This window comes from Bison bison, unplaced genomic scaffold (genome assembly GCF_000754665.1).
Source record: "Bison bison bison isolate TAMUID 2011002044 unplaced genomic scaffold, Bison_UMD1.0 scf7180017864491, whole genome shotgun sequence".
In the NCBI taxonomy this organism is placed as follows: Eukaryota; Metazoa; Chordata; class Mammalia; order Artiodactyla; family Bovidae; genus Bison; species Bison bison.
In genome coordinates this window covers 12,994,800-13,022,389 of record NW_011495050.1, presented here as the reverse complement: position 1 = coordinate 13,022,389, position 27,590 = coordinate 12,994,800, and the positions used below count along the sequence as shown (strand labels likewise).

At 41.3% G+C, this 27,590-nt stretch overlaps 1 protein-coding gene across 1 annotated transcript in view; it reads left to right on the top strand.

The window, feature by feature from the left end:
* Positions 1 to 1,704: 1,704 nt before the first annotated feature.
* TRHR (thyrotropin-releasing hormone receptor) overlaps positions 1,705 to 27,590 on the top strand; it is a 45,040-nt gene continuing 19,154 nt past the window's right edge. Inside the window, exon 1 of the mRNA XM_010863456.1 lies at positions 1,705 to 2,493. Coding sequence (XP_010861758.1) covers positions 1,705 to 2,493 — 789 coding nt within the window. The remainder of the gene's footprint in view (positions 2,494 to 27,590) is intronic.

Genomic DNA, 27,590 nt, shown 5'->3' with positions numbered 1-27,590 from the left:
AATAGTCTGTCACTGTTTCCACTGTTTCCTGGGCTACTTTAGAGAAATAAAAATCAAGCCGAAGTATACTTTTCTAAAAAAGATGGCTTATATAGTCTGTTTCAGAGGTGTGTTATCAGAGTGGCCTCAGTTCAGATTTCCACTGGGTATGTTTTCTACCTAGAAATAAATTGACACAGAACCTTGCTGAGTGGTACATGTGGCTGTAGTCCAGAGGGTGGGTGAAGAGGGGAGAGGTATCCAGAGCAGTTAGAAAGATTCTAGTAAGTGATGCTAAAACAGAGTTGAAAAACAAAGTTCACAGATCATATGTAGGTTTAAATCAATGTTCTTATCTCAAATGGGTTAAAAAAAATAATCTGTATAAGCCTCAGAAGATTGCAGCTGAAATGGTTTAAAATCAGTCTTAACTCATTCTCCATTCATATACCATGAGAGAAGGGAGCCGACCTCACTGGTTCACCAGAGAAATAGTCCTCAGGTTTCCATCATAGAGAAAAAAGTGTGCTCTCTGCCCAGACAGATATTTCAGTCTTCCAGGGCTGTGTCTGGACTGAGATGGCTTCGCTCTCCCTAAGTCCTATCCCACAGGGGAGTGGGACTTTACCCAGGACTTTACGCAGGTGCCTGAGTTTCCCTAGAACTTAGACTATAAACAACTATAAGACCAGCTGCTTCAAACCCCCTGGCTGGCACCATCAGCCTTCCAGATTACAACTATATCGTTAGCACATTTATAAGAAAATCCTCAGAGGGGAAATCATGAATCAGTGAGGACTGACTGGCGTGTGTGAATGTGAGTGTGGGGCGGGTGTGTTAGAGGGGAGGGGGGAGACGGAGAGCTGAGCGTGTTCTCATTAGGGGACGATCTATGATTTGCCAGGCTCTCTGCTGCTGCTCCTGCTGCTGCTTCTGCTGCGGCTGTATGGTCTGTCATCAGTTGGAAAAGGCTGTGAGGGTTTAGAGGAACCGCAGTTCTGAAGACGGAGCCCTGCTAAGTGGTCTCCCTGCCAAAGTGGAGGAGGCTTTCCGCAAGGTTGGAAACTCACGCTTATTACCGCTCCATCTGCCTGGAAGAAGGGGCAGCGCTACAGAGCAAAAGGTAAGAGGAGAAATTATTCTCTGTTGGGTCTGCAGGGCAGGGGGCCTGGGGAGGCTTGCTATTTTGTAGCAGAGGGATCTCACCCTTTGAGAGCCAAGGAGGCAGATGCTAATTTTCTGTCAAGCTTTTTGGCTCCCCGCCACCCCCAGCCTCCCACCCAGTATCTTTTTCTTATTTTACTTTCCCCAAGCATCTGAGAGATTTCTTTGTATTTATTTTTCAGGTAGCTGATATTGTTTCTTTTTTTCCCCCTATTGAGGATGCTTTCAAAACAGGGAGCATTTTCTGTGTCTCTTTTCTTGAGCATTTTTGTCCATTAAGAAAAAAACAGTCCCTCTTATTGTAAGGTGGTCAAAACTGTTACTCCATCCTATACTAGATTGCAATAAAAGGAGTTTTCAGGAGTACAAATGAGCCCTATTACTGGAGAAAAATGGGAGGTGATATGAGAGAACATGAGAATTACCTGTAAGTGATTGTGACCCTGTGAATGAATATGGACTATAACTCTTCACAGGGGGAGAGAACCAGTGTGGTAAAGGCAGGGCGCCGGAAGGAAGATGTGTTGAGAAGTGTTCCAGAGAAACCTCAAGCCACTAAAGATGGAAAACGAGACAGGAAGTGAACTGAACCAAACACAGCTTCAGCCTCGAGCTGTGGTGGCCCTCGAATACCAAGTGGTCACCATCTTACTTGTGCTCATTATTTGTGGTCTGGGCATTGTGGGCAACATCATGGTAGTTCTGGTGGTCATGAGGACCAAGCACATGAGGACCCCCACAAACTGCTACCTGGTGAGTCTAGCAGTAGCTGATCTCATGGTCCTGGTGGCCGCAGGCCTCCCCAACATAACGGACAGCATCTACGGTTCCTGGGTCTATGGCTACGTTGGATGTCTCTGCATTACTTACCTCCAGTACTTGGGCATTAATGCATCCTCTTGCTCAATCACAGCCTTTACCATTGAGCGGTACATAGCGATCTGTCACCCCATCAAAGCCCAGTTTCTCTGCACATTTTCCAGAGCCAAAAAGATAATCATCTTTGTCTGGGCTTTCACATCCATTTACTGTATGCTCTGGTTCTTCTTGCTGGATCTCAATATTAGCACCTATAAAGATGCTATTGTAGTGTCCTGTGGCTACAAGATCTCCAGGAATTACTACTCACCTATTTACCTAATGGACTTTGGTGTCTTTTATGTTGTGCCAATGATCCTAGCCACTGTCCTCTACGGATTCATAGCTAGGATCCTCTTCTTAAATCCCATTCCTTCAGATCCTAAAGAAAACTCTAACATGTGGAAAAATGACTCGACTCATCAGAATAAGAATTTGAATTCAAAGACCTCTAATAGATATTTCAACAGCACAGTATCTTCAAGGAAGCAGGTAAGCAAATCTGAGCGTCCAAGTTCACAGAGAAAATGTGGGAGAGAGTTCCTTGTGAGATAGGATCAACTTTGCCCTACTTAGCTGGTGGCAAAACTAAAACACAATCATACAAGCGTTTCACTGGTGTAAGCCTCTGCTTTACATATTAAATCCATCTCTAAAACAACTGAGGATCTAAAAATAGATGGGGAAATGTTGACAGCACACCAGCAGGTACCAGTTTGTGTGCAATTAAAATGTAAGGAAATAGAAACCGAAACCCTAGAATTCTACCTTTAAAATGGTGTGCCCCTCTGAGAAATGTTATCAATATATTTAGGCCATTTCTGGTTTCTATAGGTAGCAGCTGGATATTTTGAAGAACTCTATCGTCTGACAAATATTTGACAAGATAGTTTGAGAAAAGATGAGTCAAAACAATACTGAAACTGAGAGGGGTTCCTGGACTTTTTTTTTTTTTTTTTCTTCAGTCTTAGTGGAGAAAGATTCTATCACTTTCTCCTTCAGCTCCCTACAAAATGTCCTGGCATGTACAGGCTCACAGTGCACTCTGCTCAGGAAGTGTTCTGATAAAAGGGCTTAACACCAAGCTTAATTTGTGACAAAGAATGACTGCATTCTTCACACGTCTTTTTCCTATTTAGCATAGCTATGTTTCAGATCACCTGAATGCTCAGGCAGTTACTGTTGAACGGTGGTTTCATATGAGTGAAGTGTAACTGTGTTTCAGTAGGTGTAGTTTGTAAGACAGTGCAGGAATACTTTATATCATGTGCACACTTACCTATAGTTACACACCTAAGTCATCTAGGAACTTGGCTTTCAGATCCTTTTCTTTGTTAAACAGAAAAAAAGAACAGGTGATCAGCAAGACTAGCTCATTCAAACAGGTTGAATTCTCTTTCTTTTTTTTTGATCCTGTAGGCATTTAGTTCTTCCTATGTACATAAACAGAAACTGAGTGTACTTTTTAAAGTATGCAGGTGAATCATTCATACTATCACTTCCTAATCTCTGGATTGGCTGAAATATGAAGAATTGTATTGAATGTTGGGCACATAGTGAAGTAAGTTACTAATAAATAGTGGTGTTTTAGGCATGCATGAAATGAATAATGAACTATCACTAAAAAGAAATATATACAACATTTTAAATTATATCACGACATTTGATTTATATAACATGTATTATTAAAGGTGCCTAGATGATAAAAGGGAAGACTTGAGAAACTATTGCCAGCTCTTAGATTTCTGTTGCTTTGGATCTAGCAGTGCTACCTAATACAAGGCATATTTGGCCATCTATTACCCAAAATTTGATTAAGGGAAACTCAGAGAGGTCTGTTGGCCATCTGCCAAGGCAAACATTAACAAATACAATAAGACAGTAAAGAATATGTACATCTCAATTAGAGACTAAACATGGGTTAATGTCTGTAGCAAAGAAGGTCAGGAAGTAAATTCATTCATTAGACTCATTTATATTCTTGTTATAAATTCTAAAAAATTGTTTGTCTGGTCTAATGTCTTCCCTTTCAATTACAGTCATTAGTACCTATCAGCATTAATAATGTGCTTTAAATTGCTAATTGTGTTACATGTTCACACTCATATTTCAAAGCTGTTAACAGATAGGCTGTCCTCAAAGAGGCTGAGTAGTAAAACAAAAAGCCAAAAGCTCCAAAAAACCCTGGGCTTTAAAATTCTAGGGTTCTAATAATCTTGGATGTATGACCCTGGGTAAGCAGAACTCTCTGAGCCTCAGTTTCCTCATCTTTAAGCACAAGGATAAATAGCAACCAGAATTGGTGTAAGGTTCAATGAAATACCTGATGAAGGACACCTAAAGTTGGTTCATCTGAGTGTTTAATTAGCCTCATTCTGAGTCTGTTAATATGTTGGCAACTCTAAGGGAAATAGATTTATTCTTTAAACTATACATGCACCATTTAAACAAAGATCATTGGTTGAACAGGTGTGTATAGGATTTGGCAACTTCTCGAACTTTTAATAATTAGGGCATTTGGAATTGTGTTCAGAGGATTTAGGGTTGTCATGAGGATATGGCTGGAAAGAGAATGGTATGGATTTGGAGAGGGGACCAGGACAGGGTACTATGCGGGAATTTTTAGAGTATGTAGTGATTTGGTTCCCTGGTGGCTCATATGGTAAAGAATCTGCCTACAATGCGGGAGTCCTGAGTTCAATCCCTGGGTTGGGAAGATCCCCTGGAGGAGGGCATGGCAACCTACTCCAGTTCTTGCCTGGAGAATCCCCATGGACAGAGGAGCCTGGCAGTTTACAGTCCATAGGGCTGCAAAGAGTCAGACATGACTGAGCAACTAAGCACACACAGCAGTGACTTGATTGATTAAAATGAAGTCTTTGAAGGAACAGCAGAAAGTAAGATTGGATTGCTAGTATATATGTATATCTGTGAGAGAGAAAGAGAGAGAGAATAATGAGAGAAAGGATCGTGGAGGATCCCAAATATCAGGCAAAGGAAGAAGTTTGAACTTAGTGCAGGAGCAACCAAGAGTGTGAGTGGTGAGCAGGAAGCAGCAGTGAGGAAAATGGTGTTTGGGGACAATAAATCTGACAGCTGTGGATGAGGCAGGGTTGGAGGCTGAGACTCTGCCTCCACTTTTGAAGAAGGACCACTTTTGAAGCTGTTGGTAGTAATTTAGGCATGAAGTATTATAGCAAGATTCTCTATCAGGAGAATTTAAAGTAAGGTGTGAACCAGAGAGGAATTGCAAAGAAAGAGGAGGTGAGATGTGAACACGTCAGATACAAAAGATGAAGAGGGGACAATTCGACGGTTCTGAGTCTGGAAGAACAGAGGTGTCTCCTGATGAATGGAATGAGAGCCATGAAGGGCAGTCAGTTTTGTCCAAAATCAGTGACCCTTTGGTCTGGCTTTTTCCTCTTCTGAAATGGTTCTTTTCTTAAATCTTGAAAGGATTCTAACCTCTACCTCCTCTAGCCCCAGGATTTGATTCTACTATTTTCTCTGCACGTTTTTTCTTTGGGGCAAGTTTAATTTACATTTTAATAAATATTTTGTCTGGACCAGGTCTTTCTAACCAAGTAATTAAAGTCAAATGTGCAGAGCTTAGAAGAACTACATTTTAGAGGAAATACAAAGAATATTTATATGTGAGGGACACATGTGAGGTTTGTGTTTGCTGATTTGTTTACTTTTAACTTATATTTCTGATGCATAAAACTCAGGCCAGAATCTTCTTTCTTTCTGTTATTCGATTCAACTAAATATTTGGTCAAGTCGATAAAACAAATTACTCTAAATAATAGCTTGGAATTGTGTAGACAAAAGAATTATCTGATAGACTACATCTTTTGCTTTACAATTGGTTGTTTTGATGCTGGAGCCCTAGTTTAAATGATCACATTGTCACATTCCAGCTCCATCTACACAATACCAAAAGATCTCTCTCTGTTCAGTCAATTCAAGTGTTCAGCATTGTATAGATGAAATGTCTTTATCATTGGCTGAGGAGTTGATTGGATCTTTTGGCATTTTGGAGACACAGGAGTATCTTGCTGAAGGACAACACTGTGAATAAACACATTCAATTCAAATATTTGCTTTCCATAGGACACAGGGATATGCAGACTATTTTATAGATCAGGCTACCAGTTTCATTTTCAGTTGAGTCACTCGAATGTACTTTTTTTTTAAACAGTACAGCTAGTGGGGAACTGTGTAACCTAATCTGAATAGAAACTCCAAGAGTTGTGGCAAATTTTTCATTATGGGTTTTGTTTGACAGGACAAGTTTTTAAAAGGCCAAACGGTCTTTGTTTCTATAAATTTCTTAAAAGCCTTCTACCTTCCCAAGAGGAATGTTGGTAACCCAAGAGACAAAAGCAGTCTTTCTTTTAAAGAAATACATGCCCTTTATTTGTTGCTGTTGTTGCTATTATTTCTGTGGATGATAGAAAAGCAATCATGTATTATGGAAAACATAGAACACAAGGCATAAGAAAAAAAGCATCCTGTATCCTACCTCTCAAAACCATAATATATTAGCATTTAGTAATATTTTTCTCATTTTTGCTTGATTTTATTTTATATCATTATAGTCAATATATGCTATGCTATGCTAAGTCACTTCAGTCGTGTCCAACTCTGTGTGACCCCAGAGACGGCAGCCCACCTGAGATTCTCCAGGCAAGAACACTGGAGTGGGTTGCCATTTCCTTCTCCAATGCATGAAAGTGAAAAGTGAAAGTGAAGTCGCTCAGTCGTGTCCAACTCTTAGCGACCCCATGGACTGCAGCCTACCAGGCTCCTCCATCCATGGGATTTTCCAGGCAAGAGTACTGGAGTAGGGTGCCATTGCCTTCTCCAATAGTCATATATATAGATATATATATATATTGATGATAAATGATATATAGATAGATAGATAGATATACTGCTGATTCCCTGATAGCTCAGTTGGTAAAGAATCTGCCTGCAATACAGGAGACCCAGGTTCAATTCCTAGGCAGGGAAGACCCCCTGGAGAAGGGATAGGCTACCCACTCCAGTATTCTTGGGCTTCCCTTGTGGCTCAGCTGGTAAAGAATCCTCCTGCAATTTGGGAGACTCGGGTTCAATCCCTGAATTGGGAAGAGCCCCTGGAGAAGAAAATGGCAACACACGCCAGTATTCTTGCCTGGAAAATCCCATGGATAGAGGAACCTGGCAGGCTACAGTCCACGGGGTAGCGAAAAGTTGGACACGACTGAGCAACTTCACTTCGCTTCACTTCATAGATATATAACCTTACATGCTGCTTTTACACAAAATGTTGAAATTAATATTCCCAAGAATAGCACAGAGTAAAAGAAAATGGATAAGATTGTGAGTCAGTTTTTCTCAGCCTCCGTTTTCTCATTAATAAAATGAAACCAACAATTCCTCATGGAGTGACTTGAATCAAATGAGAGGCATCAGACAAAATCCATGGCTTGTCTCTGCTCACCTGTACCATCAGCTACCCTTCCCGCATCCCTGTCCTTCCCAGTGACCTCCACGCCCTCTGCAGCCTCCCGACTCCGACTCTGACGGAGCAATCTGAGTAGGCTGTGCTCGTGGAAAATGATGAACTTGGGTAGACAAGGGGCTTAAATGTGTCTCTTCTCCCCTGCCTCCCTCCAACTCTTACCTTTTAAAAGAAGAAACCCTGAACAAGAAAAACAGAACACAAAGGAAAAGAGGCATAATAGTGGCCATAGGGCTGACATTTGCAAACATGAAATCCCTCAAGTTGTGTGGGTAGCCTAATCAATGATTAACCTCAAAAGGCAAATTAATGATCCCAAACTCTTCAGCATTAGGCCTAAATCAGAGGTTTCTCAAGTTTACTGGGAGTGTTTTTGTACTATTCTCACAGGTCCATCTTTCATTTGTAATTGTCTTATTTGCTCTATTTGTCTGGGCCCAACTATATTCTTAATAATATAAAGATCTCTAAGATGGGCAAGGGGGGAGTGCAAGTTTTGCATTTAGCACACAGATATCTAAGTGTGCCATCTTATTTTTTTATTATTAAAGAAAAGTGTTCCATTTTCTAATTCACATCCTATATAAGGAAAAACTCCTTCTGCCATAAATTGATTCATTGAAAGTGCAGTTTCATGTTTTGTGCCCTTTGGTTAGATGAACACACATTGTTTATTCCCAATTTTATACTTGCAGCTTTGAGTTATAATTTCACTGGTAGAGAAAAATAAATTTTTCTATATGCCTACAAAAAAGAAAAACCTGCACTCCTACAGAATTCTCAATTTGACCACATACCAAAAAGCCCCTTAAAATCAGCTAACCTTGAAAATAAAAAATTATATTTCTTTATGCATTCTCTTGTGAATTCTTCAAATTGCAGACAGTCCAAGTTCCAGACAGATGAAGGCTGGGCCGTACCCATGTTCTTAGTCTCCTTTACTTTTGTTATGAGTTAGGGGAAGGTGAAAGGTGTAAAGTTAAAGCTAGGCCAACATTAAGCAGAATTTTATGGTAGATCATTTTCTATTCAAAGAAAAGTGAAAACAGTGAAAGTGTTAGTCACTCAGTCATGTCTGACTCTGAAACACTATTGTAGACCACCAGGCTCCTCTGTCCATGGAATTCTCCAGGCAAGAATACTGGAGTGAGTTGCCGTTCCCTTCTCCAGGGGATCTTTCCCTCCTAGGGATTGAACCTGGGTCTTCTGCATATCAGGCAGATTCTTTACCATCTGAGCCACCAGGGAAGTCCAGTATTGGGGAAGATTCAATATCCTCCCCAGTTTAATGAAACATTCATTCATAACCCCAGAAGCACCTAACACTCCTAGATATAGAGGCCATCAGGACATTTAAAAGCAAACTCTTCACCTTCTAGGGGCTCACTATTGGCCGTGTGCACAAATAATCCTGAGTAGACTATTATGCTTTAGAATAGAGGACACAGCATCCAGGAGGAGAAAAGCTGGGAAAGAGTGGAGGAAGGCTCAGTGGGGTACGTGGCATTGATCTGGGCCTGTGAAGATGGGTGGAATGTCTCAAAGCAGCAATAAGGAGAACAGAGAGAAAAGGAAGAAAGTTCAACTGAGAGAGTAGTAAATAGGGGAAGACTGGGCACGTCCAGGGAGAGAATAGTCTAGTAGCATGAAGTGGGACAATGGAAGTGCATTCTCTATGGAGGGAAGCCTGAACCAGACTGTGGTTGCTCTTTCCCAGCCCTGACCTTTGTCACTCCACCTACTTGCATCCACACCCAAGGTTACAACTCCTGCCTATGAGAGCCCAGGACACAGCTCTTGCAAAGATATCTGACCCATACACCTACCTGGTTTTTGAACATCATGTAAGTACATCAAATCCAATATGACTACATCTAAATCCATTTATTTCCTTCATAAATCCATATCACTTTTCTTCTTTCCTATTTTAGATTCCCAGACCACAAATCTAGGAGGCCTTATAGCACTTTTCTGTCCTATCTACCCACCCCAAGTGATAACCAGATGCTAGTGATTCTAGCTCCTAAACTCTCATGTTTGACCTACTCCCTCACACGGCCATTGCCCTAGTCACCATTTCTTATCTGCTCCATTTCAGGACATACCTCACCAAGCCTCTCCCATTCCACCATCTCCTAGGTCATCCTACACACTGCTCACCAAGGAGGTTTCTCTAATACACAAGTATGTTATTGAAATGCTTTTTGTAGTTCCCTGAAGCCTAGAGTTTAAACCCCTTAGCATAACAAATGTGATCCTGACTCCTTTATATGTTTTAACTTTATCGCTTATGGCTCTCCTAATGTATACTTTATACCCCAGAAGTACTGAATTATTTGTAGTTCTCTGAACTTGCTACTTTCTCTCAGCTGGAAAACATTTCATCTGGCAAGCTCCCAATTATCTTCCAAGTCTCAGATCAAATGGCGCCCCCCCCCATGCACCCCATCAAGCCTTCCCTGCATTTCTCAAGCAGATCTATATAACTGAATGCCTAGCTATAATAATTATGTTAGGTATTCTACCTGTTTCCACAGTAATTTGTATTTACTTCTGGTTTAGTAATTCTTATGTATCATAATTGTTACCTGTTGGTCTTCCCATTGCCACTAACGTCTGTAAGGGTAGGGCCCTTATTCCCAGTGCCCTCAGCACTGAACTTGGTATGCAGCAGCTCCCCAAAGAATATATGGCAGGTCATGTGTTGCAGCCAGGGAATACAAGCTTTGCAAGAGTGGGTGGCTAGCATTTCTTCACAAATCTACATTCAGTGACTTTATACTGGTTGCTTAAAATTGGTCATGATTGGAGTACTAATTTGTAGAAATCAGAAAATATGACATTTCAGGGCCCCTCCCTTTTTTGTGGAGAGCCAGTTGTTAAATGTTGATCAATACACTTCTGTGTATGTGTGTGCATGTGTATCATACACAATAAATGACTTGTAAAAGAGCACATGATGTACTCTGCATGTAAGTTAAATAAGCAGGGTGACAATATACAGCCTTCACGTACTCCTTTTCCTATTTGGAACCAGTCTGTTGTTCTATGTCCAGTTCTAACTGTTGCTTCTTGACCTGCATATAGGTTTCTCAAGAGGCAGGGCAGGTGGTCTGGTATTCCCATCTCTTTCAGAATTTCCCACAGTTTATTGTGATCCACACAGTCCAAGGGTTTGGCATAGTCAATAAAGCAGAAATAGATGCTTTTCTGGAACTCTCTTGCTTTTTCCATGATCCAGTGAATGTTGGCAATTTGATCTCTGGTTCTTCTGCCTTTTCTAAAACCAGCTTGAACATCTGGAAGTTCACGATTCACATATTGCTGAAGCCTGGCTTGGAGAATTTTGAGCATTATTTTACTAGCGTGTGAGATGAGTGCAATTGTGCGGTAGTTTGAGCATTCTTTGGCATTGTCTTTCTTTGGGATTGGAATGAAAACTGACCTTTTCCCGTCCTGTGGCCACTGCTGAGTTTTCCAAATTTGCTGGCATATTGAGTGCAGCACTTTCACAGCATCATCTTTCAGGATTTGAAATAGCTCAACTGGAATTCCATCACCTCCACTAGCTTTGTTCATAGTGATGCTTTCTAAGGCCCACTTGACTTCACATTCCAGGATGTCTGGCTCTAGGTGAGTGATCACACCATTGTGATTTTCTTGGTCGTGAAGATCCTTTTTGTACAGTTCTGTGTATTCTTGCCACCTCTTCTTAATATCTTTTGCTTCTGTTAGGTCCATACCATTTCTGTCCTTTATCGGGCCCATCTTTGCATGAAATGTTCCTTTGGTATCTCTAATTTTCTTGAAGAGATCTCTAGTCTTTCCCATTCTGTTGTTTTCGGACACGACTGAGCGACTGAACTGAACTGAACTGAAAAGAGTACATACATGCATAGTTGAGACTAAGTCAAGTCCAGCACTCTATTTTGCTCCCTGAAAAAGTATTGTTTGCCATTCCATATCCTTCTCTGGTTTTAATTAAAATTTATTTTCTTTTATTGACTGTCTTTTGAATTATAAAACAGCAAAACTAGCAACCAGCTAGAATAATAGTGAGTTTGTTGGTAGATAAGAATTTGAAGAAGATTTCCCCACTTTCAGACAGAACAGGCTGACTTAGAAACATGGCATACTCAAATCATAATTTACTTTTTATACAAAGTCCTGTTGGCTTTCCAACAAGCCTTTCAAATATCCTTCCCAATAAGCGAACTACACTGGACAGAATATGCAGAGATGCAGAGGGATGGCAACTTAGGGAAGGAAACAATGTGAGCAAAAGTACTAAGATGAGAATAAATCTGAGTGCTCCTCTGTGACTAATTTTCCAAAAACAATTTGCACACATCATCTTATTTCAAAGAGAAATAACCCCAATTTCCCCTGACTGGCTTTCAAAGCCCTCTAAAATCTGACCTTTTCATCTTTTTTCTTGCTTTGTTCAGCCATCATTTCTTTAATTCAATGAACAATTACTGAGCAGCAATCTCATGCCAGGCATTACTCTGGAGAACAAATAATAGTCGCTGTCTTGTGGAACTTTCTGTATCACAATTCAAAAGCAGTTTGAGTGGTATTTTTGATTTTTCAGATATATAACCAGGACTGGATCATATAATAACTCTATTTTTAGTTTTCTTGAGAAACCTCCATACTGTTTTCCACTGTGGCCGTGCCAACATGCATTCCCACCAACAGTGCACGAGGGTTTCCTTTTCTTTCCATCCTTGCCAACATTTGTTATTTGTGGTCTTTTTGATGATAGCCATTCTGACAGGTGTGAAAAAATAAAAACACTAATTTGAAAAGATGCATGTACCCTAATGTTCATAGAATAATTATTTACAATTGCTAATATATGGAAGCAACCTAAGCGTCTACCAACAGTTGAAGAGATAAAGAGGATATGGTACATCTATACAATGGACTACTGCTCGGCCATGAAAAAGAATGAAATTTTGCAGTTTGCAACAACATGGATAGACTCGGAGAGTATTATGCTAAGTAAAATAAGTCAGAGAAAGACAGATACTGTATGATACCGCTTATATGTGGAATCTAAAAAATAAAACAAACTAGTGAATATAACAAAAAAAGAAACAGACACAGATACAGAGAACAAACTAGCAGTTACCAGTGATAGGAGGAAAGGAAGGGGGGCCAGTTAGGATTAGGGGATTAAGAGGCACAGACTACTATGTATAAAATAATCTACAAAGATATTGTACAGCACAGGAATATAGATGATACTTTATAATAACTGTTGTTGTTGTTCAGTCGCTTAGTTGTGTCCCACTCTGTGTATAGACTCCATGGACTGCAGCACACCAGGCTTCCTTGCCCTTCACCATCTCCCAGAGTTTGCTCAAACTCATGTCCACAAAGTCGATGATTCCAACCAACCATTTCATCCTCTGCTGCCCTCTTCTCTTCTTGCCTTCAATCTTTCCCAGTGTCAGGGTATTTTCCAATGAGTCAGCTCTTCACATCAGATGGCCAAAATACTGGAGCTCCAGCTTCAGCATCAGTCCTCCCAGTGAATATTCAGGGTTGATTTCCTTTAGGATTGATTGATCTCTAAGCTGTCCATGGGACTCTCAAAAGTCTTCTCCAGCACCACAGTTCAAAAGTATCAATTCTTCAGTGCTCAGCCTTCTTTATGGTCCAACTCTCACATCTATACATGACTACTGGAAAAACCATAGCTTTGATTTGCAGACCTTTATTGGCAAAGTGATGTCTCTGCTACCTTTAAAATTGTGAATCACTATATGGTATACCTGTAGCTTATATAATATTGTACATCAACTATAACTTTTTTATTTTTTATTTTTTTTCATTTTTATTTTATTTTATTTACTTATTTATTTTAATTTAAATTTTATTTTATTTTTAAACTTTACAATATTGTATTAGTTTTGCCAAATATCAAAATGAATCCGCCACAGGTATACCTGTGTTCCCCATCCTGAACCCTCCTCCCTCCTCCCTCCCCATACCCTCCCTCTGGGTCGTCCCAGTGCACCAGCCCCAAGCATCCAGTATCATGCATTGAACCTGGACTGGCAACTCGTCTCATACATGATATTATACATGTTTCAATGCTATTCTCCCAAATCTCCCCACCCTCTCCCTCTCCCACAGAGTCCATAAGACTGATCTATACATCAGTGTCTCTTTTGCTGTCTCGTACACAGGAGTTGAACAAAACAGTAGGAAAATACAGTTAGGCTGTACAATGTGCAGAAGAGACACAAGGAGTGGTGAACACCGCACATGATGCTGGAGAGCAGCACCCCTCAACAGGGAAGAGTCACTGCACTTTTGAAAAACAAGTAGGCATTCACCAGGCTTACATGAAACCAACAGGATTAGTCATTTACATAGCCAAACAGAGCCAAGGTAAGACTTTGGAAGGCCCTGTGTGTCACTAAAAATATCTAAATTTGGTTCTAAGGCACCAGGGAACCACTGAAGAACTCTAACAAGGACAGTGGCAAACTGGATTTGACTTTTGGAAACTTTACTCATGAAATTTTACAATGAATCCAGCCTATAACCTGAGAAACAGAAATGACACTTTTGGAATCCAAGCAAGAAAGCAAAGACTTGCATTAAGATGTAAGTAGAGAAGGCTAGGATGGATGTATAGAGCAAAATCAGTGGGATTTAACTACTAATTTGTCAAATGACAAAGGGAGAAGTTCCTAAATCGAGTCCCAGATTTTCAGCTGGAATGAGTGGACAGGCAGTGGTGTTAGGAAGCATGGCACAGAATACAAGAGGATGAATGGCCTTTACCTATATTTATTCCTTCTTCATAGCTGCAGGTGTGTCCACTAGATTCTCCCGTGTATACCAAGCTCATTTAACTTTGCAACCTTGCTGGTGTCATTTTTCCCACCTGTAAAGCCCTCCCCACCGTCAATACCTCCCACCTCTCTGAAAAGCTCAAGGTCCCAGTTCAGGCTGCATTAGAGCAAGGAATCCCATAGGCTGAACATCTACCCAAAGGCAGAGTCCAGCATGACCTCTGGAGTCAGAAAAATGTAAGTTCAATTCTACATCCTGTCTCTCTAACTGGATAAGTTATTTTACTTCATAATACTTGTTTGTTCAAGGGTAACATGGGATACTAATGATACCCACTCATAGGGTTGCTGTGAGGAAATGCCTAGTACATAATAAGCATTCCATAATTCTTATTTACTATACTTACATTACATGTCATAATTAGAATATTGTTTATCCCCACCTTATTCATGAAATAGCAAAAATTTTAGACTAGTAATTCATTCCTGAAGAAGACAAAGTTTAGAGGTCATAGTAGATAGATCTTCCAGGCTCACCTAGCAGCATATTCATAAGATCAAATTAGTAAGTATTTCTCAGTCTTCTGCTCTATGCCCAGAGAGAAATATAGTAAGCACATTAAGTTTATATGAACTGATTCAATATATCATCACTAGAATCTTGAGTAGGAACTAACTGTAAAAGAGGACTTGGAGGCATAGGAATACAAAGTTGATGTGCCAGTTGTGTCAAAGCCAAGATTTTAACCCATCTCACCTGCTCCATTTCAACCATAGAATACGAGAAAAATCAAAGAAGAGATCAGTGAGGGTTTCCTGGAGCTGGAGGTTTGGGCCACATTAAAGAGACTGAGCGGAAAGAGGTCATTCCAGATAAAGGAGGGAGATGAGAAGGATCTGATGGTATTATCAATGGGAGAAAAAGCCCAGAATTTTATTATAAAGCATGCTCTGTCTGAGGAGTAGTAATGCAATTAGCTAGATGTGAGCCAAAAGTTTATGGGAAATAAATGCGGAGGACCTGCAAGCTGGGGCTGGATCAGTGAGGCCAGAAAGCCAAGCACAGGGCCCCCACTGGCGCCTGCCTTCCCAAGTCCCCCATCAGGCTGGTGAACAGCACCAAGGAAGTCACATTCCACAGGGTGCAGCTTCGGAGTTTCCCTTCCAGTGGGCCCTCATTAACCCCTGCCTATCCATGTCCCTGACAGCTCAGTTGGTAAAGAATCTGCCTGCAATGCAGGAGACCCCAGTTCAATTCCTGGATCTGGAAGATCCCCTGGAGAAGGGATAGGCTATCCACTCCGGTATTCGGTTCAGCTGGTAAAGAATCTGCCTGCAATGTGGGAGACCTGGGTTTGATCCCTGGGTTGGGAAGATCCCCTGGAGAAGGGAAAGGCTACCCACTCCAATATTCTGGCCTGGAGAATTCCATGAACAGTATAGTCCATGGGGTTGCAGAGTTGGACACGACTGAGCGACTTTCACTTTCATCCATGTACAGGGCCATCACCAGTTCCCTTCTTCTGGGCTGTAAATGCCCTCCTCTTGCGTAAATTTCCACAAGTCTGCTCTCCAAGTCATCACACCTGGAATTTTTTTCCTCTGAAATCCCCCCAGCACCCACCTTCTTCTCTCTAATGCTGTTTCCCTAATTCCAGCCTCATCATGTCCTCTCTGCATTGGAGACCAGGAGGCCAGTCTCTCTGCCTGGACAAACCATTGCATAAGCTTCCTTCCTAACCACTCCCCTGCCTCTTGGTTGACCTCTTCCAATTCAGCCCCCAGGGTGCTGCTAGAATGAGCTAAAACACACACTAGATAGCATCGCTATGCTGGCCAAGCCTTCCAATACCCTCATTTCCTATAGGTTTACATCCAAGGTGTTATCACACTGGGACAGCTAAATTCTGCCCCCTGCTTACTTCCTCCAGCTCATCTCCTTTCTGTCCCCAGCATACCCTTTCACAAGCAGTGTCCTTTATCTGGCCACACTCTCTCCTTCCCTCAAGCCAGTGTACATACTCTCCCCGCAGCAAGCATTCCAAACAGGTGCAAGAACAGAGTGCTACAGACAGAAGGACAAGCACCAATCCCTGCCCCTGGAGGGAAGGAAAGCCTGCTCTGAAAGCTGATCTGTGAGAGGGTGAATGGGAAATAACAGGTCTGATGAGGACCCGCATGCACCACATTGCTGGAGCCATTTGTTCACGTGTCTCTCCCACCAGACTGTGTGCTTTGTTGAAAGAAATCTTAAAGGACAGATGTTAAAAAACATTGTCAGAAATCTTTAGCTTACAATAAGGATATGGAAATTTTAGATTGTAAGTATTTAGGATTTGGAAAAAGTTAGACTCTAAGTGAGTAGTCAGGAACAGATATGTGCATTTACAAACCAGTAGAATAATAGAAAGCAAGTATGACTAGGATTGAATTTATTTGTATATTTGCCTGGTGGCTCAGATGGTAAAGCGTCTGCCTACAATGCAGGAGACCCAGGTTCAATTCCTGGGTCAGGAAGATCTCCTGGAGAAGGAAATGGCAACCCACTCCAGTATTCTTGCCTCAAAAATCCCATGGACGGAGGAACCTGGTAGGCTACAGTCCATGGGGTTGCAAAGAGTCAGACATGACTGATCGACTTCAGTTTCTTTCTTTCTATTCTTTTTATTGCACTACAGTTAACATTATATTCATTTCAGATGTACAACATGAGTGGTTCAACATTTATATACATTATGAATTGATCACCATGACAAGTCTGCTAACCTTCTGTCACCATACAAAGTTATTATTGTAATTATCTCCATGACATTTATTTTTATAACTAGAAATTTATACTTCTTAATTCTCTTTACTTACTTCACCCAACACCCCATCACCCTATCCCTTGCTAACCACCAGTTTGTTCTCTGTTATCTATGAGTTTGTTTTTATTTGATTTGATTGTTTGGTTTTTTAGATTTCACATACAAACACACTTTATTTTATCACACTTCATAGGTATTGCAATTTTTGCAAATTGAAATTTTGTGGCAATCCCGTACTATTGGATGATAGCATTTTTTAGCAATAAAGAATTAATTAAAGTATGTATATTGGTTTATTTTAGACAAAATGCTTTTATGCACTTAATAGACCACAGTATAGTGTAAACATAACTTTTATATGCCCTGGGAAAGCAAAAAATACATGTAACTTGCTTTATTGTGATATTCCCTTTATTGCTATGGTCTAGAACCAAGCTCACAATTACTCTGAGGTGTGCCTGTATAAGTGAAATCATACAGTATTTGTCTCTCTGTCCCACTTACTTCACTTAGCATATATTTACCCTCTGGTCCATCCACATATTACAAATGGCAAGGTATTATTCTTTTTTAAGGCTGACTGAACTGAACTGAATAGGTAGGGGGGTCAGGAGCCTCTTTGGAGGGCCCAGATGGGACAGGTGGGTTGGGTGAGATGGGTCCCAGGGGACACCAGGATAGGGTACACGGCTTTAGCTTAGTTGATGGAGTGGGACAGACATGGTGTGTGCCAGCCCTGAGCCAGCTAGGTGAAAGAGAGTGAAAGAAATCTGGGACCCACCAGTGCTTTCGTCCCCAGAGAAAGTGCCACCAGAACCCCGTGCCTGTGGCACCTGTCCTTATGTCAGTGATCTCCTCTGTGTAAGGCCCAGGTTCTTTTCAAGCTGCTACCTGTGTGCTGGGACTCAGAGGGAATAGGTTTATGTGCAAGGGTGAAATCTCAGTTTCCCCACAGCCCTCCAGCTCTCCTGGACATAAGCCCCTCTGGGTTTCAAAGCTAGATGTTATGGGGGGAATCATCTTCCCAGTGCAGGACTCCTGGGGCTGGGAAGCCCAAGGAAAAGCTCAGACCCCTCACTCCTCAGGGTTGGGGAGGGGGTTCTCCATGAACATTATGTCCCTCTCACTTGTGGATCACTGTCCTAAGGGTGGGGGTTCTGACTAGACCGCATCTCGGCCCCTCCTACCCATCTCAGCGTGGCCCTTTCCTTATGTCCTGAGTTGTAGAGAAGCTTTTCTGCTCATCTTCAGGTTGTCCTCAGAGACGATTGCTGTGTATGTAGTTGTGGAGCGTCCCTGGGAAGGGGTGAGCTCAGAATCTTCCTACTCCACCGTCTTGATTCCGACTCTGACTAGAGGTGAATTTTTTTTAAGGGAAGGACAGATGGACAAAATCCAAGTTCTGGAGCAATGACTGCATTTAAGAGGCTATAAGAGGGTTGGGTTCTTTGCTAAAGATTAAAAAAACACACAATTCCCCTCCTTGGAACAGCCAGAGGGCCAAAGGCATATTTGTAGTGGGTGATTCCAGTTACAAGGGAAAGTAAAGAAAGATGAATGAGCCAAGAAGAGTGAGAAGTTTCAGTTAAATAAACCAGTGGATTTATCTAAAACTGGGAAGTCATGGCCTTGACGCTAGAGTCAGACACAGCTCTTCAGAGCTGCATGGGAGGCACCTAAAAAGAACTTGAATAAACTAAAAATTAAATTAGCTCTGAAGATTAAACAAAGCTAAATATATGTGCTCATGGAATAGGATGAATAATGTAAAGCACCTGACATCCATATTTAGTTGCAATAAAAATAGATTATATTATTTTGGAAAAGAAAATAGTACAACCTTTTACAAACAACACAGGTGACTTTGAGCCAAAATCTATATCCCTTGGATAAATTGCCTGAGCATAATTATAAATTAGCTGCAAGTAAGTAAAGCATCCTATGCCTTTCCAATCTGTGCCTTTGTTGTTTGAGTTTTATGGGGATTTATGACCATGGGAGAATTCAGCATCCTTTCTGCAGGCAGCAGCTCTTAGCTGGGAAGATAAGGAGAGTGGTGGCACCACTGGGAGAGTGAGAAAGGAAAGAGGCAGAGTAAATGCAGAGCACCCCATGGATCTTTAAAGATCATTTGTAGAGTCAAGTGACTAAAGCCCCCATGTGCAGGACTGACATCCTGCCATGGTTCCTCTGATGAGAGCTCAGCTTTGTGACTGATTCTGCCTGACAAACATTTGCAATACTACGCATGTAGAAAAATCTGAGGGAAGAGTCAGAGAAGAGTGCACGGAGACAGTTTTGTTCTACGGGGAAAAGATAGAAAGGGACTCGGATTCAGGATGAATTTACAGAAGAAATATTTAACTAGGTATTATAAAGTGCTAGAATGGACCACCAGGAGTTTCTTTACAAATCCATTAGGCATGTCTCTGAAGAAGTTAAGAGCAATCGAGTCAATACTTTTGTATAAACCAACTGCAGTCCACAGTGGAGGTATTATCCTGGAATTAAGGATGGCTTTGTTCAATTTTTATAATCCCTTCAAGTTCATTATTATATGGAATGGGAAAATAGTGGGATTAAGGTTCAGTCCCCGGGTCAGGAAGATCCCCTGGAGAAGGAAATGCCAATCCACTCCAGTATTCTTGCCTAGAAAATCCCACAGACAGAGGAGCCTGGTGGACTACAGTCCATGGGGTCACAAGGAGTCAGACATGACTAAGTGACTGACACAAGGACAGATGTGCATCTACTCATTTATGATTCAGTTGAATACCTACTGTATGTCAGGCACTGAGTTAGGCACTAGGATATACACATGAACAGGAGTTCCCACTCACAAAAATATCATAGTCTAAAAGGAAAAACAAGAAAGTAAACTGGTCACTAATGCCATAAAGGAACAAGTGTCATCATGGGGGGAAGCACCGATTAGTGTTACCTGATCCAGGTAGTTTTGGGGAAAGGTGAGCATCAAAAAGGCTTTCTGGAAAAGAAAATTTCTAAATTAAATGGATGATGGAAATTAATGGAAGCTGTGTAGGTGAAGAAGGTAAGGAAGGTGACTTATGCAAAGGTAACCATAGAGGTGAAGGCCAGGGGTCCAGAAAGAACAGAATCAGTCCAAAGAACTGACATAGCTCACTAAGCCCGAGCAACAAAAGTGGAGACAACCAGGAATGAAGTCTTAGTCTAGGATACTGAGAAGGCTTCCCTGGTGGCTCAGATTGTAAAGAATCTGCCTGCAGTACAGGAGACCCAGGTTCTATCTCTGGGTCAGGAAGATCCCCTGGAGAAGGGAATGGCAACCCACTCCAGTATTCTTGCCTGGACAATTCCATGGATAGAGGAGCCTGGCAGGCTGCAGTCCATGGGGTTGCAAAGAGCCAGACACAAGATTGAGTGGCTAACACTTTCACAGGATACTGAGAATTTGGACAATATTCTAAAGGCTATGAAAAGTCATTGGAAGACTGTAAGGCAAGGTGTATTATAGTTAAATTTATGCTTGAGGATGATCACTGTTTTCAGTTGGCAAAAAATTAGACCAAAGTCAAAGACATTAGTTAGGAGAATGCTGAATGATATGAGTGAGATAATCTGAGTAATTCTGCAAAGGCCTAATACACTGAGGGAAATAGCAGTGAAAATAGTAAGATATATTTGAAATAGAATCCATAGACTTGATAGATCTAGGTATGTAGAAAAGGGGAGAGAAATGACTCCAACACTTGAACCACTGAGATAAAAAGTGGTGTGACAGTTGAGAGTCTGCATTCTGGATCTCATGCCCATGTGAGTGCCTGGACCATGAAAATAATAAATATTATTATTAATTGAATAGTGTGATTTGTCTAAATGAAGACAATTAGTGGAGGAACATATTTGAAGGAGGGTGAACGTGTTAAATTCAGTTCTGCCTTCATTGTGTTTGAAGTGCCGATAGAATACACAGGCACAGTCAAAACCACGGAATTAGAGCTCGAATAAACATCTGACCCAAAGATATAGATTTGAGAACAAATCAGGTTTTGGAAGGCTCTGGAGTAAGTGTAATTATAGGAGGAAATTTTGTGGAATTGAAAAGAAACCCTGGAGTAGCTTGAATTATAGGAAGGCTAGGATGAACAGCCTATGAAATTAACAGAAGTGAAGTGAAGTGAGGTCGCTCAGTCATGTCCGACTCTTTGTGACCCCATGGACTGTAGCCTACCAGGCTCCTCAGTCCACGGAATTTTCCAGTCAAGAGTACTGGAATGGGTTGCCATTTCCTTCTCCAGGGGATCTTCCCAACCCACAGCTCGTACCCGGGTCTCCCGCACTGCAAGCAGATGCTTTACCATCTGAGCCACTTCCAAAGAGGAAGAAAAAAGAATAGGGGAAGTAGAGTCACAGAAGCCAAAGGAGAGAACTTTCAATAACGGATCAATAAAAGAGACAAAGATAAGAACTGAATAATCACCTAAAATAGGTATTGGTAATCTTTGTGAGTAGCATTTCCACAAAAGTGTAGGGAAGAAGAATAAATCAGATCTCATGCAGTTGGTGAATAAGTTGATGAGATGAAGAAAACTGGAAAGAGAGAATGAACAGCCATCCTAAGTTTGACTGTGACAGACAATAATGACAGTGAGAAACAAGACAGGGTATTTTTATAATTGTTTTACTTGTATTTTATTTCTTAAGATGAAGAATCCTGAGCCTGTTTAAATCATAATGGGAAAGAAGTAGTTGAATGGGAGGATTTATTTGTAGATACAGAAGCCAGTCCAAGTATTGGTAGAGCCCAGTTTCTGAGGATGCAAAAAAGGAAACCATAAAGAGTGTAGGCAAAGCTCTCAGACTTAGAGAGGAAAGGGGCATCCTTGTTTTCCTTGTCAGCAGGGTCTGTGTCTAATTCACTGACCCATTTACAGCACCTAGCACTATGTATGGCACATAAAAGTATCCCATAGGTGTTCATTAAATAAATAAATGGATAAATGAATGAGTGAAAGAAGGAATGAATAAGATACAAAAAAAAAAGAGATGATGATGACCATGTTGCATGAGTTTTAAGTGCTGGGGCAGGAAGTAGAGAGTTCTCACAAGCTGGTCTGTATTTTCTCAGTAATGGGATGGACAGTATCAACTGAGAATGAACAAGCAATGGCAGAGAGAGGGAACATGGGAAAGTTCCCATGAAGTTCATTGTGGAAAATGGGAAAGGTCAGTGGCAGGGAGAGCAGGAACAGGATTCAGTCGCATTCTTGTTTAGAAAAGGTGAACCAGAGCACTAGAAAATTGTTCCTGCCATTTAGTCACTAAGTCGTGTCTGACTCTTTTGAGACCCCATGGACTGTAGCCCACCAGGCTCCTCTGTCCATGGGATTTCCCAGGTAAGAATACTGGAGTGGGTTGCCATTTCCTTCTCCAAGGGATCTACCTGACCCAGGGACTGAACCCATGTCTGCTGCATTGGCAGGAGGATTCTTTACCACTGAGCCACAGGGAAGCCCAATAGTAAATTACAGGTGGTCTGATTTCTTCATGACATCTGAATACTTGCAGTGGGCCTCTTCTAAGACTTATTCCCAATAAACATCTCCAGCAAATTAGGAAAACCCATCCCTTTGTTTGGACAAGCAGAGGTCTTTACTCACACTGCCCTGTTTAGAGGAGCCATTTCTTTGTCCTCAAGGTTTGTTTCCCTTCAGTTGCAGCAAGGGACACCCCCACAACGGGTACAATTTCACATTTAGCACTCCATTCCCTTTCACTGAGGCAAAGATCTTAAGACAAAGGGTCAGATCAGACCAAACGTGACGCATTGCCGCAGGGCAGGGATTTTCACATTTACCAAAATTGCCATGGGAAGCTCTGCCTCCATATCGATAGGAGCCAGGTGCCTTGATAAACCCCTTCATCAAAAACATTGTGGACAGGATGAGTTCGTGGGCAGTAACTCCTTCCTCACCTCTCCTTTATCAGCATCCTCAGCTGACGTGCCTAGTGTTCAGTCTGTTTTTCTCTCCCCTCAAGCATCTTGGCTGTTTCCACTTTATATACTTCTGAGTTTTTATTGATACTTCTGAGTTTTTATTGAAGTATAGTTGATTTACAACTCTGTGTTAGTGTCAGGTGTACAAAAAGGGGAATCAGTTACACATATACACATGCCCACCCTTTTGCTTAGATTCTTTTCTCATATAAATCATTAAAGAGTACAGAGTTCCCTGTGCCACACAAAAGTTCTTATTAGTTCTCTATTTTATATATAGTAATGTGTATGGATTTCCCAGGTGGTGCTGGTGGTAAAGAATCTGCCTGCCAGTGCAGGAAACTTCAGAGATGCAGGTTTACTCCCTGGGTCCAGAAGATCCCCTGGAGAAGGGAATGGCAACCCACTCCAGTATTCTTTCCTGGGAAATCCCATGGACACAGGAGCCTGGCAAGCTACAGTCCACGGGGTCACAGAGTTGAACATGGCTGAGCGCCTTACAAAGCTCCTTGGTGTGTATATGTCAATCACAATCTCCCAAATTCTCACTGCCTCCTATTCCTTGGTAACAATAAGTTTGTTTTCAACAAGTTTGACTTCTGTTTTGTAAATAAGTTCATTTGTACCTTTTTTTTTTTTTTTTTTAGATCCCATATATAAGCAATATCACATGGCATTTGTCCAGTTTATCTTTGGAGGATTTTGGAAACACACTTAAAGATGATTAGCCTTGAGACAAAACCAACACACTCCATTTTGCACACAGTCCTTGGCTTTAACTTTGCTATTGACTTTATCTCAAAGAAAGAGGGTATAATGAAGTACAGACACCCTTAATAAACAGGGATCCACACGATCAAGGGTGCTTGACCCTTCTTGTTCAAATGCAAGTATATGGGTTCTTGTGCCTCGCTGAGACCCTTGAGATGCTAAAGGCAAAACCAGAGAGGCTTCACATAATGACACTTTTTTCTATCAGTGCTACACTTTACACTTTAGCATCATGCAGAAAGTTTGTTTATTTCTCAGAGGAGCTCTCCCATCTCAAGAAGCCTGTGCCAGCCACTCAAAATCCAAATTTTGGATTCAGACAAGTGGGAACTGCTGTTATTCACCATGGCTTTTAAGCTAATGAATAAAAGCTTCTGTTGCTGGCTCCTCCCCAACTCCACCCAAATCCTCAGAAAAATTAATTAAAAGAGGTTTTTAAATCACATCAGACTTATGGTCCCCTTCTAAACATGCTTTAAAATAGATAATTATCCATGCATAAACCACAAATAGAAAAAGCACTTTGGAACTTTTTTTTAAATCATGAAGACTAAGGCATACACAAACAAAAAAACCTCACAATCTTATTAAACTTATTCAAAAGAGAGACATTTCTAGGCTGAGATAGTATGGATTATCTTCTCAAATAATTTTTAATGGCTATTAAGAAACTCTTGGTCGCCCTTCAAGTTTTGCAAATGTAGACCCACTTTCAGATGCTGCTGCTATCTTTTTTTGAAGAGTTACAGAGAAAAGCTATTAGGATTCTATTCAATAAGGCCACCTTCCTGCCTCAGCTAAACTGACCTAATACAATCCCATTATTAAAGATAGTTGTTGTTATTTAGTCTCTAAATCATCTCTGACTGTTTTGCAACCCATGGACTGTAGCCTGGCAGGTTCCTCTGTCCATGGGATTTCCCAGGCAAGAATACTGGAATAGGTTGCCATTTCTTTCTCCAGGGGATCTTCCTGACCCAGGGATTGAGCCTGTGTCTCCTGCTTTGGCAGTTGGATTCTTTACAGCTGAGACACCAGGGAAGCCCCAAATATTAGGGATAGAGTAAAGTTATTTAGTAACATGGAGGAATATAAAATATTTATTCAAAAACACCAGTAATTTTATCATGAAAATGAATCATGATGATTAGCAAGGCTAAAATTCACAAAACCATTTTCCCTAAAGAGAAATAGAAGTTTCTGCTTTTAGAGGTAAAACATCTTGGTAAACAGTTATGTAGCAGTGCCAGGGAAAGTAGTGTGCACATAAGCCTCTGTAATAAGGACTGATTTCCCTATGTACTAACTAGCCTATATTTCGTATGTGTTCCATGTTTACCATCATCATCATAAAGATTTGAACATACTATATCTTAATGCGTGTGCTCATTCACTTCAGTTGCGTCCAACTCTTTGCAACCCAATGGACTGTAGCCCACCAGGCTCCTCTGTCCATGGGATTTTCCAGGCAAGAATACTGGAATGGGTTGCCATGTCCTCCTCCAGGGGATCTTCCCAACCCAGGGATCAAACCCACATCTCCTGCAATGCCAGGCAGATTTTTTTTACCATTGAGCCACCAGGGAAGCCAGGATCTCTTAATAATGTATTGTATATTTATCAACCTTTTTTCCACTCCAAGTCTGTAGCCAAAATTCAGCCTGTACCAATTTGAGTCTCAGAGACAGACTTTTGGGTGAGGTGGTGCTAATGGTAAAGAACCTGCCTGCTAATGCAGGATGTAAGAGAAGCAGGTTTACTCCCTGGGTTGGGAAGATCCCCTAGAGAAGGGAATGGCAACCCACTCCAGTATTCTTGCTTGGAGAATCCCATGGACAGAGGAGCCTGGTGGGCTCTGGTCTATAGGGTTGCAAAGAGTTAGATACAACTGAAGCAACTTCACACACAGAAAAAAATAGCTTTATTTTTTGGGGGTTCCAACTGGTCGGGGGTCTGTGTGCTTGTGGGCAGCATACAGTTAACTTCTTTCACCTGGTAGGAGTTTTAATATCTTCAGCACAGCTCAAAGATATTGTTATGTGTATCCCTTGAGGGGGAACCAAGACCCTGCCCCAAGGCTGCACTACTGTTTCTTGTGTGCTCCTGTCCGTCTCTGCATCTCCTTCCTTCCCTGATTAGCACCTGTTTGAATCGGCCTGTAGGAACTCAAGGACGATCATGGAGGTTAGATGAAGCCCTTTTCCTGAAAACAAGAAATGGGGGCCCAGAAAGACTTTTGTGCCCAGGAGCCTCATACCGTCCTACTGGGTTTCAAAACCCCTAAAAAGCAGGACATTTCCCCTTCAATAGCAGAAGCACATCCCAACACAAATTCTAAAGGGAAGGCAACTTTACCAGCTCTCCAGGAGCCTGGAGGGTTCTAAAAATTCCAAGAGATTCTTACAATCCTCCTCAAAGCCTCCCCAGTTGAGGTCCAGAGTCACTGTGTATATAACGCTACCTTCAGTTCAGTCACTCAGTCGTGTCTGACTCTTTGCAACCCCATGAACTGCAGTACACCAGGCCTCCCTGTCCATCACCAACTCCCAGAGTTTACACAAACTCATGTCCATTGAGTCGGTGATGCCATCCAACCATCTCATCCTCTGTTGTCCCCTTCTCCTCTCGCCTTCAATGCTACCTTAGATTCTTCAATTAGTATCATGCCCCCAGGCCACTTGTCATATCTTCCTGCCACCAATGTAACCAGGCAAGTAGTCTGTCCCACTTGCCTAGGTAGTGGTTTATTAACCTTTCTGATAAGTAATATTATTGATAGGTAAAATTTGTTGAATACCTGATTGAGTGTTCTAGACACTGTTTAGACCTTCAGAATCAAGGTGAAAAAACCTTGAGAAATGTGATGAGTAAATAAGACAACTAATTTACTAAGATCAAAGACTTCTCTTTTACAGCAGACCCACAGACCTTACATCTAAGGAGCGGGGTTAGAATCAGGGAATAAATACACATAGCATATAAATAGGGCTTCCCTGGTGGCTCAGATGGTAAAGCGTCTGCCTGCAATGCGGGCGACCCAGGTTCAGTCCCTGGGTTGGGAAGATCCCCTGGAGAAGGAAATGGCAACTCACTCCAGTACTCCTGCCTGGAAAATTCCATGGATGGAGGAGCCTGCTAGGTGACAGTCCGTGGGATTGCAAAGAGTCTGACACAACTGAGCGACTTCACTCACTTACTTAGTATATAAATAAATGCACGTAGTATATCGGATTGTGATATATCAAAATGTAGAGAAAAATTAAGCAGATAAGGAGAATATGAAATGCTGAAATAGGAGGGGTATGAAATGCTGAAATAGGAGGGGTATGATTTTAAACAGGACAATCAGAGGAATCAAATAAATAGACCATTTTTAGAGAGTAGTGTTGTTTTGATTCTATATGCAGGCATTAGTCAATGTCATTTGTAAATCAACGCCTGAAACAACAGGGTTTTTTCCCCGGCGATGAAATGTTAAAACAGGCTGGCCTACATTAGTCATTTGGCTTTTATGCGCAGGAAGTATAGCATTAGTGATACTATTTAATTATATTTCATAAACTTGTATAACACTTATTCCAAAAGGAAATGTATTCTATGTTCTAATTCAGAATTGAAATATTTCTCAATGGTGGAAATAAAGACCTCTAGGTAGGTCATTGATTAAGGGGGGTTTGTGATAAACATTTCTGTGTCCAAATAGTGTT